At 44.3% G+C, this 14,982-nt stretch overlaps 2 protein-coding genes across 4 annotated transcripts; both read right to left on the bottom strand.

The window, feature by feature from the left end:
* Positions 1-44: 44 nt before the first annotated feature.
* LOC124516629 (protocadherin gamma-B3-like) lies at positions 45-3,982 on the bottom strand. Its single transcript, XM_047086069.1, has one exon. The coding sequence runs from the start codon at positions 2,916-2,918 to the stop codon at positions 456-458; it is 2,463 nt and encodes an 820-aa protein (XP_046942025.1). The 5' UTR covers positions 2,919-3,982; the 3' UTR covers positions 45-455.
* A 90-nt stretch (positions 3,983-4,072) lies between these two features.
* On the bottom strand, positions 4,073-13,880 carry LOC124516612 (protocadherin gamma-B2-like). 3 transcript variants are annotated; one of them, XM_047086057.1, is made up of 4 exons: positions 11,253-13,880; positions 7,058-8,703; positions 6,829-6,968; positions 4,073-4,734 (listed from the first exon to the last, which is right to left on the bottom strand). In XM_047086057.1, the coding sequence occupies exons 1-3, from the start codon at positions 13,677-13,679 to the stop codon at positions 6,866-6,868; spliced, it is 4,176 nt and encodes a 1,391-aa protein (XP_046942013.1). In that variant the 5' UTR covers positions 13,680-13,880; the 3' UTR covers positions 4,073-4,734; positions 6,829-6,865. The 3 variants fall into 3 exon arrangements, with proteins under 3 accessions (XP_046942013.1, XP_046942004.1, XP_046941995.1); XM_047086048.1 differs by having other exon boundaries at positions 6,829-8,703; XM_047086039.1 differs by lacking the exon at positions 4,073-4,734 and having other exon boundaries at positions 5,741-8,703.
* Between the last annotated feature and the right edge of the window lie 1,102 nt (positions 13,881-14,982).

Raw genomic sequence — 14,982 nt, 5'->3', positions numbered from 1 at the left:
CTCTTGATATCCATGTCATGAATTTGAGCCCCATGTTGGGTGTAGGGATTACTTAAATGAATTAAAAAAACTGTAAAAATAAAATAAAAACATAAAAAGGAAGTGAAAATATATTGTCTACAATGAGAAAACTTGTAGTAATATATACAAAACATAATTTAGGACTGACTGCATTGAAACTAAGTAAACCACTTAAGTGCCTACATTTGTGTTTAATTATATAAGGTTTCCCAATGACAGGGTGATGCTAATATATCAAAAATGTTTCATGATATGTGGTTTTAGATTTAACAAAAATTTCAAGACATCACAAGGCCCCTTTATATGAAAGACTGCAACACAGATAAATGAACAAAAAAATTCTAACACCCCTCACACACAAACGATGCCCAGAAAAATCAATAAAACACAATAAAATCAGGGTATAGTTAGCCTGTATACTTTTTATCTATAACCTAATTATACTTATAGAAATAAAAGGTTTTGACGTAACTCACCTGTTGCAAATTGACTGAATTAGAAGTCATTTTGCGATTATCATTATTGGCACTTTCAAACCAAGAGGCTTCATTACATAGAAGATCTTGTGATGGACCATTTTCAGGCTTTATACTGAGAAATTTAAACTCAGTCTCTGAGGAATGTGAGGCAGCACATAGATTGTAAGAATAAGGCAAAGTCCCTTCGCTAAAGTTGGGAATAACCCCAGATCCAGTCTTGGAGCAGACATCAGTCTTAAAGCAGCTCCAGGAGGAAGGGCGGGAGGAGCGTCGCAGGCTCAGTGCAACCGCTAGAATCACTGCTAGGAGAAACAGCACTGAGATCAAGGCCAAGGCCACCACCAGGTAAAACTGCAGCTCAGCCTGGGGGTCAGAGGGCTCCGGACGGTCGCTGACATCCGGCAGCGCCTCTTGTAGGCTGTCTGCGAAAACCAGGAGCAACGTGACAGTTGCGGAAAGGGGCGGCTGTCCTCCATCCCGCACGGCAACCAGCAGGCGCTGGCGGGCCGCGTCCCTGTCGCCCAAAGCACGCGCAGTGCGCACCTCGCCCGTGCGCAGCCCCAGGCTGAAGAGTCCGGGCTCGCTGGCCTGCAGCACGTGGTACGACAGCCACGCATTGTGTCCCGAGTCGGCGTCCACCGCCACCACCTTGGTGACCAGGTAGCCGGGCTGCGCGGCGCGCGGCACCGTGTCGAAGAGCGCCGAGCCGTCGGGCCCCAGCGCCGGGTACAGCACCCTAGGCGCGTTGTCGTTGCGGTCGCCCACCAACACGCGCAGGCTCACGTTGGCGCTGAGCGCGGGCGAGCCCTGGTCGCGGGCCTGCACCGTCAGCTCGAAGGCGCGCAGCTGCTCGTGGTCGAAGGCGCGCTGCGCGAACACCACGCCGCTCTGTGCGCTCACGGACACGTAGGACGCCAGCGCCCGCGGCTCCAGGTCGCTGGCCACGATGGAGTAGGACACGCGGCCGTTGGGCCCCAGGTCAGGATCTGAGGCGCTGACTTGGAAAATAGAAGCTCCGGGCGGGTTGTTTTCTGCCACGTGGACCACGTAAGAGCCCTGGTGGAAAACAGGAGCATTGTCATTGACATCAGCAATGTTCAAGATGACACTTCTGTTGGAGGAGAGGGCTGGCCTTCCCCTGTCGGTGACTGTGATGGTAATGTTGTATTCCGGAGTCTGCTCTCGATCTAGGGCTCCATCTGTGACCAACTTGTATGTGTTTTTTGTATCTTGAACTATTTTAAATGGGAACTTTCCTTTTAGTTGGCAGAAAACTTCCCCATTAAATCCAGAATCAAGATCATAGGTTTTGATCAGGGCAACAACAGTCCCCAACTCAGCATCTTCTAGAATATGTTTAGATTCAGAATCCAGGGTTATCTCTGGTGTATTGTCGTTTTCATCCAAAATATCTATTTGTACTTTACAGTGTGCTGTGTGATGTCCACCATCCTTTGCTTCCACCCCAATTGTGTAGCTCGCTCTCTCTTCAAAGTCCAGTCCTCCGCCAGTGGTGAGTTCCCCTGTTGTACTGTCCAGTTTGAACAGCTGTCTCACTGCCCTACCAATGTTGATGAAAGTGTAGGTGATCACAGCATTGACCCCTTCATCCAAGTCAGTGGCCATCACTCTTAGTACAGAGGAGCCCACAGGCAGGTTCTCTGGAACACTGACCCTGTAAATGTCCTGGGTGAACACTGGTGCATTATCATTTGCATCTGCCACAACCACCACGATCTGGGTAGTGCAGCTTCTGGCTGGGTCACCCCCATCCACAGCCGTGAGGACCAGGTGGTGGCGTGACTGCTCTTCCCTGTCCAGGGGAGTCTTCACTACCAGTTCTGGGTACCTACTGCCATCTGGGTTCTCCTTCTGGATCAAAGAGAAGTGTGGGTTGGGACTGAGGTAGTACTGCTGCAGGGAATTGACACCTACATCTGAATCTTGCGCGGGTTCCAGGGCAAAGGAGGCTCCGGTTACGGCCAGTTCACTGATTTCCAATTCAGTGATATTTTGGCTAAAGGTTGGTGGATTGTCATTGACATCCTGAATTACCACACTTACATGAAAGAAGTTCAAAGGCTTTTCGGCCACCAATTCGAATTCTAGAACACATGTCGACTTCTCGCCACAAATCTGCTCTCGGTCTATACGGTCACTAACAAGTAAGTCCCCATTCTCAGTACTCACTGTAAACAGTTTCTTCTGTGCACTAACACGCAGGTTTCGAGCAGGCAAATCTCCAACGCCAACCCCCAGATCCTTGGCGAGGTTTCCCACAAGCGAGCCCCTGGCCAGCTCCTCCGGAATAGTATAGAGGATCTGCTCCGAGATCACCGGGCAGAACAAAGACAGCAAAGAGAGAAACAGCATTTGTCTCCGCCCAGCCGGGCCCTTCAATCCCAAGTGATCGCTCATCCCGCTTTCAGCGCCTTTGCCTTTCTGACTCTGAAGAGCTATGGTCGCTAAATTATCCCAAGAATTCTCCGAGCAGGAGCAACTCCTTGATTTGTCTTGGCAGGCGGGTTCTAACAAATATCTTAGCGTCACAGAGCCAGAGGCAGAGTGTCCAATTCTCGCGGTTCCGCGGTGGGCTGGCGATTCCTTTGCGCCAGGAGAAGCTGATACTTCGCTCAGTACTAGCCAACAGCGGCACCCCGCGTCTGGGCTGCAGAACTGCAGTAGTGGTTACTACATCAGCTCCAAGTAAGGAGTGGGTTAGAAGAAAATTCTACTGTGTCCTGATATAGATACTCATTTTTCTCATTTTACAAGGATTTTAACATTTTAAATATTCACTCTATCTTTGGTCTGGCTGTGATTTTATTTGAACCTGAGCTTTATCCATCTAAATCAAGTCATTTTTACTCCTCAAAGAGCAGAGGTAACTTGCTGAAGACATTGGCATCGTAGTGCTTTTCATTTCCATTTTCATAAAATGGCTATAATAACATCTTCCCTGTGTTACTTAGCAAAATTGAAGACCAAATAAAATAATATGTAGAAAATGACACAAATGAAAGTAGTGGTGGTGCAGCAGAAAGTGTAATAGGAAAATTCTTGAAATATCAGCTTGATATGTATTGTTACTACTCCACTCTATTTTCTTTTTTTCTAACTTAAAAATGTTACAAATATCATAGCTTTTAGTTGTATCCTGTGTTTCACTTCCTTCTATATTATCATTGTCACCTTACCCCCCAAATAATTGATATGTAAGCAAAGAGACTGATTATTCTTATAAAACAGGAGTATGGTAAGAAGCAAGAAGAAACTCCTTGTTAGTTTCCAAGTGTCTACTTTCAAATGACTAGGATTCAAAAACTATTCCTCTGATTTTACTTTTTCCACACTACTTTACCATTGTCTCTAATGGTACTGTTTCTTCTCAAGTAGCTTAGCAATGGTGAGTTATTCGAATTTGGGGAGTGAAGTATGAGTCCTTATAATCACATATTCTAAAGAAAGTAATCTATGTCGTCCACTTTTTTTGGTCCCAAGGTTACTATCAGATCATCCCAACCCTTTGTTACTGACATTCTTGCCTTGTAAATAAGCATGTCAATTTTATGTTTCTGATAGGTCTTACAGGTTTAATTCCATTTCCAAACTAGAAATCTTCATAAAGAAACTTTTTTAACCTACACAATACATTGTCATTCTAAAACTTAGCGGATGTGTAGCAATGCTGAACTCATAGTGGAATAGCATTAGACATCTTAAACTGTTCATTGTATTCAGGATTCTAGGCAGAAACTCATGGACATCTCTACTTCATACAAACATAAAAAACAGATTCGAGACTTTGCTCCAAAACATGACTGAACAATATGGTGTGAACACTTAAATTAGTATAAGACAGTTATCTTTTCAGAGCACATGTGAAACTAAAGATTCAAATATTTCACAAAGAATATGGAGTATACACAGTATATACACTCAGAGTGTTGGATCAAGCATTTCATTATATAAAGTCTATTGAAGTTTATAGAGATTTACTCAGGACACATAGCCAAAGTCTATAACATCTTCATTAAAATATAATGAAAAGAAAAAAATAATATTTATTATAAAATATAATGAAAAAATGAGTTTTCTTGTAAGAGTGAATGGTATCAGTCTCCATCCTCCATCATACAGATTCTTGTTACTCTTTTGATGTATTTGCTGTTCAGTGAATCTGCACATTTTACACTGTGATCAGAATTGTCCAGATAAAAATTAATTGGATGCCCTTCAAATAAATATTTAAAAAATAAAAATTAAGTCATAGGTTCCCACATGTAACAATAAACCATTTGTTTGGTCAGGTAATGTAGCCTACTATCCCATTCGTAATATTTTATTGCAATTTCCCCTATTTATTCATACTTTGCAGCTGATAAAGTACAGTATTTGAAAACTTTAAAGAGAAGCATCTGAAAATCATCTTCAGTAAATCAGATATCAAAAATGAAAAGGGTAGTTCTTCTTTTTAATTATTTTTTTCAACGTTTATTTATTTTTGGGACAGAGAGAGACAGAGCATGAACGGGGGAGGGGCAGAGAGAGAGGGAGACACAGAATCGGAAACAGGCTCCAGGCTCCGAGCCATCAGCCCAGAGCCTGACGCGGGGCTCGAACTCACGGACCGTGAGATCGTGACCTGGCTGAAGTCGGACGCTTAACCGACTGCGCCACCCAGGCGCCCCAGTTCTTCTTTTTAAAAAAAATTTTTGTTTAATGTTTATTCGTTTTTGAGAGAGACCGAGATAGAGTGGATGGGAGAGAGGCAGAGAGAGGGAGACACAGAATCTGAAGCAGGTTTCAGGCTCTGAGCTGTCACCACAGAGCCAGATGTGCGGCTTGAACCCATGAACTGGGAGATCATGACCTGAGCTGAAGTTGGAAGCTTAACCAACTGAGCCACCCAGGTGCCCCAAAAGGGTAGTTCTTCTTAAGCAACACACACTCATGAATTTTAATACCCAATGAAATACCCACATTTCATTAAGAAGGATTATTAATTTAAGATGAGCATGTGAATTTCAAAATTTTAAACAATTTTTATGTTGAATTGATTTTCCAAGTACAAATCTTAGAGTCCGGGGTGCCTGGGTGGCTCAGTCGGTTAAGTGTCTGACTCTTGATTTTGGCTCAGGTCATGATCTCACAGTCATAAGATCAAGCCCAGCATGTCTGGCTCCATGCTGGGCATGAAGCCTGCTTAATATTCTCTCCTCCTCTCCCTCTACCCTTCCCCTGCTCATGCTCTCTCTCTCGCTCGCTCAAAAAAATAATAAATAATTTTAAAAACCACAAATCTTAGAGTCTAGTAATAAAGCAGAATTGTACTGACACTTGAATAAATGCAAACATTCAAGTAGATATTGATTCTAAAAAGTGAAGAGGTTATCTGTAACCAGATGATTCCAGGTGTAATGGCATATTAATGGTGTATTTAATGAATGTAGCAAAATATAATTCTTTGGAGATTTTAAACTGCATCAGAAAATAAAGTTCTAAGGCTCTTTCTCACTGATTTTTTCTCTCAACAAATACACATGTCCAGTAATTACATAGATTAACCCAAAGTTTCCAGACTTGAGAATGCCACAGACTATAGATTTGATGTTTTTTATTTTTTTCATGTAGTTTTCTATATTCCTCCACTGATTCATGAAAATACTGTAAATTATTTCCTTATAGAAACAGTATACTAAAACTTCAATGCTGTACACTATTCTTCCAAAACATATTCACCATTGGTGTTTACACAAATACTCAAAAGAGAACATTACATGTAACAATTTGGACTAATCAAACAACTCTTCTATTAACATAATAACAATTCTGGGGCAGCTGGGTGGCTTAGTTGGTTCAGTATTTGACTCTTGACTTTGTCTCTGGTCATGGTCTCACAGTTTGTGAGTTAGAGCCCTGCATCGGGCTCTGCACTGAAAGCACGGAGCCTGCTTGGGATTCTCTCTAACCCTCTCCTCTGCACCTCCCGCCTTTCAAAATAAATAAACATTAAAAAAACATAACAGTTGTATAAGAAAGTCTTTGGGTAAAGCGATCATGTTTCATTTGTTTTTAAGACTATGGATATCAGCTAGATTGTCTAGAAATTTCATGTATTGAAAAAAAAGACATTAAACCCAAAATATAATTTGAAAACAAATGAAGAGAGCATCATCAAATTAAATCAAGTCAATCTCTAAATAAAACATACAACGATTGATTATTTATATAATTAACCAACTTTGAATATGGCAGACAAATGATTGAGGAAACAAATGAAAAAAATGCTACAAGCAATGATACTGGAGAAAAAAAAAAACCTCACCTGTACAACTCCTAGCTCTTCGTTTACATTTATCTTCTCAGATATCAGAGGAGGCTCGCTTTTCCCACAGCTCTCCTGACTGATGAGTGTGTCTGCATAGTTGGGCTGGGGGAAGATCATGTGACTGTTCCGGGAGTCTGCTGTGAGGGAGACCTCGTGGGAATAAGTCTGCAGGAAAGCTCGCACCCCGTCCACACCCACAAAGTGCGAGGTGGGCATGCCAGCCAACCTGCTTCCTGATGCCTGGAGCTGACTTGAAGAGTGCCAGCGTCTCAGCCTGAGTGCCAGTAGCACGATGACAAAGGTGAGGAAGACACAGGAGACTATAGCCACTGCCACCACAAGGTACAGCGTGAGACTGGAGTCGTCAGCATAGGATGAGGGCTTGAGGCTGTCCAGGTCAGCCAGGACATCTGGGATACTGTCAGCTACAGCCACAGTGAGTGTGACAGTAGCTGAAAGAGGGGGCTGGCCATGATCCTGGACCACCACCACTAAGCTCTGCTTGAGCGCGTCTCTGTCCAGCAGGGCCCGTGCAGTGCGCACCTCACCCGTGTGTAGCCCCACCGTGAAAAGTCCTGGCTCGCTGACCTTGAGCAGGTGGTAGGACAGCCAGGCATTCTGGCCAGAGTCTCTGTCCACCGCCACCACCTTGGTCACTAGGTATCCGGGCTCTGCGGATCGGGGAGCCAGCTCCACACCAGTGGAGCCATCGGTGGGAATGCTGGGGTACAGGATTTCAGGGGCATTGTCATTCTGATCCAGCACAAACAGGCTCAGTGACATGTTGCTACTAAGTGGAGGGTCTCCACTGTCACTGGCCATTACCCACAGCTGCAGATCTTTAACTTGCTCATAGTCAAAAGAGCCCAGAGCATACAGGATGCCTGTATTGGAGTTGATGAAGACATAGGTAGACAGAGACATTCCTTGAAACATATCCTCAGCCAGAGAGTAAGTGATCTTGGCATTGTTGCCGCTGTCAGGGTCGTGTGCAGTCACAGATAAAATTGAGATGCCTCTGGGATTGTTTTCCAGGATGTAGGTGGAGTATGAGGTGTGAGGGAAGACGGGAGGGTTGTCATTGATGTCTGCCACATTCAGGGAGATGTGGCTTTCTGTAGACAGGGGTGGGTTTCCACTGTCAATGACAGTTATTGTGATGTTATAATCTGAGATCTCTTCTCTGTCCAGGGCTTTCGTTGTCAATAAGTGATAATAATTATCAACTGACTTTTCCAATTTAAAGGGCAAGTTCCTGGGGATAGAACACACAATCTCACCATTCTCTCCAGAATCACCATCATGTACACTAAACAGTGCAATTACAGTTCCAGGAGGACAGTCTTCAGAGACGGAACTAGCAAGGGATGTAAGGATCACTTCTGGGACATTGTCATTCACATCCTGTACTGTCACCAATACCTTAGCACTGGCAAGAAGAGCACCTCCATCCTGAGCTACCACTTCCATGAGGTAGAATCTGGATTCCTCATAATCCAGTGATTGCAGAGTTGAGATTTCACCCAGGCTGGAATCAAGTTGGAAAGTCTCTGAAATCTTATCTTCTTCATTGCGAAAAGAGTATGTTAATTCCCCGTTTACTCCCTCATCTGGATCCGTGGCGGTTAGTGTAAGCAGCCGAGAGCCTACAGGTATGTTCTCTGGAACAGTCACTCTGTACTCAGATTGAGTGAAGAGAGGCGCATTATCATTTGCGTCGAGGACCACCACGTGTATGTGCATACTACTAGAGAGTATGGGGTCCCCACCATCTAAAGCTGTGAGAAGAAGGTCGTGGACAGCTACTTTCTCGCGGTCCAAGGGCCGTTCCAGTACCAGCTCCGGATATTTTTGTCCATCAGTTCCGCTTTTCTGCTCCAGAGAGAAGTGCATATTGGGGCTGAGCTTATAACTCTGGAGAGAGTTCATACTCACATCCGCGTCTCGAGCGAAAGGAAGCGCTAACCGAGTTCCCGTAGCCGCATTTTCATTAACTTTTACTTTTACTTCCTCATCCCGGAAACGTGGAAAGTTATCATTAATATCTATTATTTCTATTTCTACTCCATAAATTTTCATGTTATTCTCAAGCAAGATGTTAAAACTCACCACACACCGTGCGCTCTGAGCACAGAGCTCCTCCCGGTCTATCCTGCCTGCGGTGACCAAACTGCCGCTTCGCGGGTTCAGAGAAAAGAGCCGCGTCCTACCTCTGGAGACGATGCGGACGCCACGCTCCGCCAGCTCCCGGGGCTCCAGACCCAGGTCCTTGGCGATGCTGCCCACGAAGGAGCCTTTGTCCAGCTCCTCCAGCACCGAGTAGCGGATCGGCCCGGCTCCAGCTCTCCATAACGTCTCCAGGAGCAGGAGGAGCAGAAGCGGCTCTATGCAGCCCCAACCCCTCAGTGTATCCGCCATTTCCTTCTCTCCGACCAGTTTCCTTAGTCCTAATTCCAGCCTGCTGTACCCTTATTTCTTTCAAGTCAAAGGAAACACATTACTTGACAGAAACGCGAGGCTTTTCCCCAAATTTCTCTGGTCTGTGTTTGTTTAGGGCGGAAGGAGCAGAGTCAGGTCGCCGTCAGCGGACAGCTTTTCCACTTTGGTGAACAGCGACGCTCAGAGTCCTAACCAGTTACTACACCACTTCTGTTTTTATTTCATAAATGTTTAATTATATTTTATTTCTAATAATTTTGCTGTATTCTTAACCTATTGACAAGTGACATTACTCATATCTAAGATTTAATTCTGAAATATCAAAGGACTTCCACAAACCTTGAGATCAATATAATTATTACATTTTTATTTCTTTAGAAAAGTTTTATTTAATGTGCCATTGAGTCTATGTCCTTTATTTACCTCTTACCTATACTGAGTCCATTAAATTAGGACATTAGAATTCTTAATTTTGTAGGCTTTAAAATTTCATCTTTTTATTAGGATATATTTATGAAAACGTACCTACTATGGATAAGAATGTCCAGGAAACAAACCTAGCTCTCATCGCACCATTGCATAAAGGCCTACTGATTCAAGCAAATTGTATTAGATGTTGTAAACAGAGAAAATAAAGGGTCCATTTTGCTACTTGAGGTCTTTAAGAAAGTTCCCAGACTTTCACACTAAGAGTTTGGCAGCTCCACTATATCAGACTAAGAGTCTGAATTGGGTTAACTACACATTATTTTTATTTCCCTATTATCATGTCTAAATTGGAGTTAAGGCATTTTACAGTGACAGACTCTTGGGGAAGTCAGTGTAGTGACTGAAGAAAAGGGCTTTCGTTCGTCACCTAAGCAGAAAAACATGTCCAGATCCTTAGTGAGCAGGCAAGTGCCCTTTCTATGTTGAGACGGATATTAAATGCTATCACCTTTACATGGTAGCAGAAAAAAAAGCCTCACGATTGAAAACAAAGGGACATTTCAGAGAGTCCACTGAGAAAAGCAATTTTTTTCCTAATGACACCTCCATAGGAAAAGAAACAACACGAAGAGATTTTATATCTATAATTAGAAAATTCAAAAAAGAAAGTTTTAGGTAAACAATGTGAGTATAATTTGCAAAATTTTTCTCATTGTACAATTTTTCACAAAAGCAATTTGTTATATGCATGAGAGAGAACGATTTCTCCCACTTATTTAATACATTCTTTTTAAAAGTTTATTTATTTATGAGAGAGGTAGAGCATGAGCAGGGAAATGCAGAGAAAGACAGAATCCCAAGAAGGCTCCACACTGACAGGGCTCAATCTCGTGAATCATGATGAGATCATGACCTGAGCCAAAATCAAGAGTCAGACACTTAACCACTGAGCCACCCAGGCACCCCCATAAACACACTCTTAATAACAGATACTACAGGCCTCAAATGTTGCTTATCCTTTAAAAACAGATCTGAGATCTCAAGACATTAAGCTTGAAAAGATACTTAGAAGGGAGGTCTACAATTCAGTCCTACCCATGCCCTGCTGTTGACAAGCCATGACCCTGGGTAAAATTTTCTTTTTGGTTCCCAGTTTTCCCAAACGAGGAACATGGAAAGCTCTCTTTACTCTGAAGTGCTATAATTCTAAGAAGAAGTAAAACTAAAATCTGAGTAATAAAGATCTGTAGGGTAAAAGGAATAGCTTAAGATCCCAGTAGTAATGAAATTTCAGAGGAAAGTAATATAAAGATGAAGCAGAAACTATTTCGTGTAGTAAAGGCTTGTAATTATGGACAAATAAATCTCACACATCAGAAAGAAAACCTATGTTAAAATTCTGTTTAGATAAGATTAAGATAACTAAGGCAGAAAACTGCCTAAATTGAACCCACAAGACAAAATATGAAATAGTGATTTCTACGCCAATAAGGTGATTTGTTAACAAACATTGAAACTCAAAGTGAAAACTAGCGAAGTAAATTAAAACTCACCTTTAGAATAGTATCTGATGCAAATGGGACCCCAGCGCCTTCATGATTTGTATTTGGTAACCAAGCGGCATCTTCACAGAGGAGATCCTGAGAGGGAGTCACTTCCGGGGTGACATTAAGAAAATTAAACTCTGTCTTAGCTAACTGTGAAGCAACGCACAGATTGTAGGAATAAGGCAAAGTCCCTTCTCTGTAATCGGAGAGAACCCCAGGTCCAGATTTGGAACGGAGGCCTGACTGAAAGCAGCCCCAGGCAGCAGGGCTTGGGGAGCGGCGCAGGCGCAGGGCCACCGCCAGAATCACCGCAAGGAGGAAGAGCACCGAGATCAAGGCCAAAGCCACCACCAGGTAAAACTGCAGCTCGGCCTGGGGGTCAGAGGGCTCCGGGCGGTCGCTGACATCCGGCAGTACTTCTTGGAGGCTGTCGGCGAAAACCAGGTGCAGCGTCGCGGTGGCAGAGAGGGGCGGCTGTCCCCCGTCCCGCACGGCGACCAGCAGGCGCTGGCGGGCCGCGTCCCTGTCGCCCAAAGCACGCGCAGTGCGCACCTCGCCCGTGCGCAGCCCCAGGCTGAAGAGTCCGGGCTCGCTGGCCTGCAGCACGTGGTACGACAGCCACGCATTGTGTCCCGAGTCGGCGTCCACCGCCACCACCTTGGTGACCAGGTAGCCGGGCTGCGCGGCGCGCGGCACCGTGTCGAAGAGCGCCGAGCCGTCGGGCCCCAGCGCCGGGTACAGCACCCTAGGCGCGTTGTCGTTGCGGTCGCCCACCAACACGCGCAGGCTCACGTTGGCGCTGAGCGCGGGCGAGCCCTGGTCGCGGGCCTGCACCGTCAGCTCGAAGGCGCGCAGCTGCTCGTGGTCGAAGGCGCGCTGCGCGAACACCACGCCGCTCTGCGCGCTCACGGACACGTAGGACGCCAGCGCCCGCGGCTCCAGGTCGCTGGCCACGATGGAGTAGGACACGCGGCCGTTGGGTCCCAGGTCGGGGTCGGAGGCGCTGACTTGGGCGATGGAGGCTCCTGGAGGGTTGTTCTCGGCAATATGAACCAAATAGAAAACCTGTTCGAAAACTGGCGCGTTGTCGTTGACATCTGCGATGTGCAGAGTGATGTTTATACTAGAGGAGAGGGGCGGCTTACCTCTGTCGGTGGCCATTATAGTGATGTTATATTCTGGATTCTCTTCCCGGTCCAGGGGCCCGTCTGTCACTAGCTTGTAATAGTTCTTGGAGTAAGATTTCAATATAAACTCGGCCTTTCCCAAGATGCGGCAGTAAACTTCTCCATTTTCTCCAGAGTCTCTATCTCTTGTTTTTATCAAGGCGATCACAGTTCCTGGTGGTGAATCTTCTGGTAGCGGAGTAAATACCGAAGTAATAACCATTTCAGGTGCACAATCATTCTCATCGAGAATTTCAACTTGGATACTGCAATAGGCTGCTAGATCTCCATGATCTTTTGCTTCTACACTGAGAGTGTAACTATTAGCAATTTCAAAATCAAAATTATCCTTTGTTGTGATTTCACCTGTTCTTTTATCTAAGTTAAAAAACTTTTCCACTAGTTCATCCACATGATGAAAGGAGTAGGTGATTTCTGCGTTGACGCCCTCATCCTGATCAGTGGCCGTTACTTGAAGCACGGAGAAGCCCAGAGGTACACCTTCCTGCAGGCTGACCTTGTACACGTCCTGGATGAAAACTGGGGCATTATCGTTGGCATCGGTCACTTGGATTTGGATCTGAGCGGTGCCGCTTTGGGGTGGGTCGCCACCATCCACAGCTGTTAGAACCAACTGATGGAGATTCTGTTCTTCTCTGTCTAGTGAATGTTTCAGAACCAACTCAGGATATTTACGTCCATCTGGAGCCTGTTTCTCTATGAGATCAAAGTGTTCATTGTCATTAAGATGGTATCTTTGCAGTGAATTTGGGCCAGCATCTGAATCCAGGGCCGGGTCTAGTGGAAATGTTTTACCTGGCTTAGTGGATTCTCCAATTTTTAAATCAATATTATTCTGTTTGAATAGCGGGGTATTGTCATTTATATCCTGTACTATTACTGCTACATGGAAAATATTTAGTGGGTTTTCAGCGACAGTATCGAAATCCAGAATACACAGAGGCTTCTTTCCGCATATCTGCTCTCGATCTATTCTGTCACTCACAAGTAAGTCCCCACTCTCAGGGTTTACAGTGAAATATTCTTTCTCCGCACTAACCCGCAGCTTCCGGGCTGGCAAATCCCGGACACTGAGCCCCAGATCCTTGGCGAGGTTTCCTACCACCGAGTCTTTGGCCAGCTCTTCGGGAATTGAATAGCGGATTTGATCTGGAAGAGCCCCGCGGAACAAAGACAGCAGGAAGGGCAACAATACCTGCCGCCACCGCGCTGGGCTGCTCCTTTCTGCGCTCGGCCTCGGCCTCATCCTGTCTCCCTTCACGGTGGCTCTGCTTTTTGGATGGGAGGAGAATTAAGCCCTCTGTGGATGGCAAAATCCCGGGTAGGGTCGCTTTTCCTGCTTTTGTTTTCTGTATCCGAATCAGTACTGGTGTCCTCTATGTGGCTGGTTTGAGCAGGAAGTTACCCTCTAAGAGACTCCCAAATGCTTTTTCTCTCACTTTTTTGACCTACAGCGACACCCAGAGGTTTTCCCGTGGAAATGCACCAAATGCTTATAAACGTTTTGCGAACCTTTCTTTTTTGAATCTACAGTTGTTTTTAAATAGATATATATTCATGTAGCTCCAAAATTGAAGAGGTACATAACGCATATTCTCTCCCTGTCTTGTTTCAATAACACGTTTATCCCGAGAGAAATAAGTATTACGTTTTTGTGTGTATCATTCCAGAGATGTTTTGTGTAGTGCAGCAAATTTTTATAAATGTTCTCCCCCACGTTAATACATAAATGTAGGTATACAATATACCATGTTCTGCATCTTGCTTTTTTCATTCATTGTATCTTGAAATCATTTCATATAAGTACATAGCTTTCCAATTTATTTCTTACAGTTATGTAGTAATCCATCATATGGTTGTACAATAATTTACTTAATCAGAAATATTTTCTAAAAGAAACCCAGTGCCCAAACAAAAAAATTTTTTTCTGTGTGATATTAGGGTGTTAATTATCTACTGCTCTCCTAGGCATTTAAAATATGTATCACTCTGATTCTGGAATGTATTCCTAATGCCAACCTCCAAAAATGCTTGACAGTTTCAGGCCAATTCGTATTTCCAAATTTTCTTTTAAAGCTTCAGTATTTTAAATAATCTCAGACAAATAATCTCTCCTCAAATAAGCTTCAATATTTTACATAATGTCCCCTCAGAATCTTGCTCAATATTATTTTCTCTCTCCTTTCCCCATGCCAGACAATTGTATCATATGACATTCTGTTTATTCTATGTATTGCAACACAGTTTCCCATGAAGGCAAAAGCATTTAGAAACTAAAATGCAGGGTGCTTGTGTGGCTCAGTCCAAAAAGCATGTGACTCTTGATCTTGGGGTCATGAGTTTGAGCCCCATGTTGGGTGTAGAGATTACTTAGACTAAAAAGAAAATTGTTTTAAATAAGTAAATTCTTTTTTAAAAACTAAAATGTTCGAGCCCCGCGTCAGGCTCTGGGCTGATGGCTCGGAGCCTGGAGCCTGTTTCCGATTCTGTGTCTCCCCTTCTCTCTGCCCCTCCCCGTTCATGCTCTGTCTCTCTCTGTCCCAAAATAA

The sequence above is a fragment of the Lynx rufus genome, unplaced genomic scaffold, assembly GCF_022079265.1.
Source record: "Lynx rufus isolate CCGP_SWC_20201006 ecotype Redwood Valley unplaced genomic scaffold, mLynRuf1.p SCAF_1, whole genome shotgun sequence".
Classification (NCBI taxonomy): domain Eukaryota; kingdom Metazoa; phylum Chordata; class Mammalia; order Carnivora; family Felidae; genus Lynx; species Lynx rufus.
Note: the sequence above shows the minus strand (reverse complement) of the source record. Positions and strands in the feature narration are given on the sequence as shown.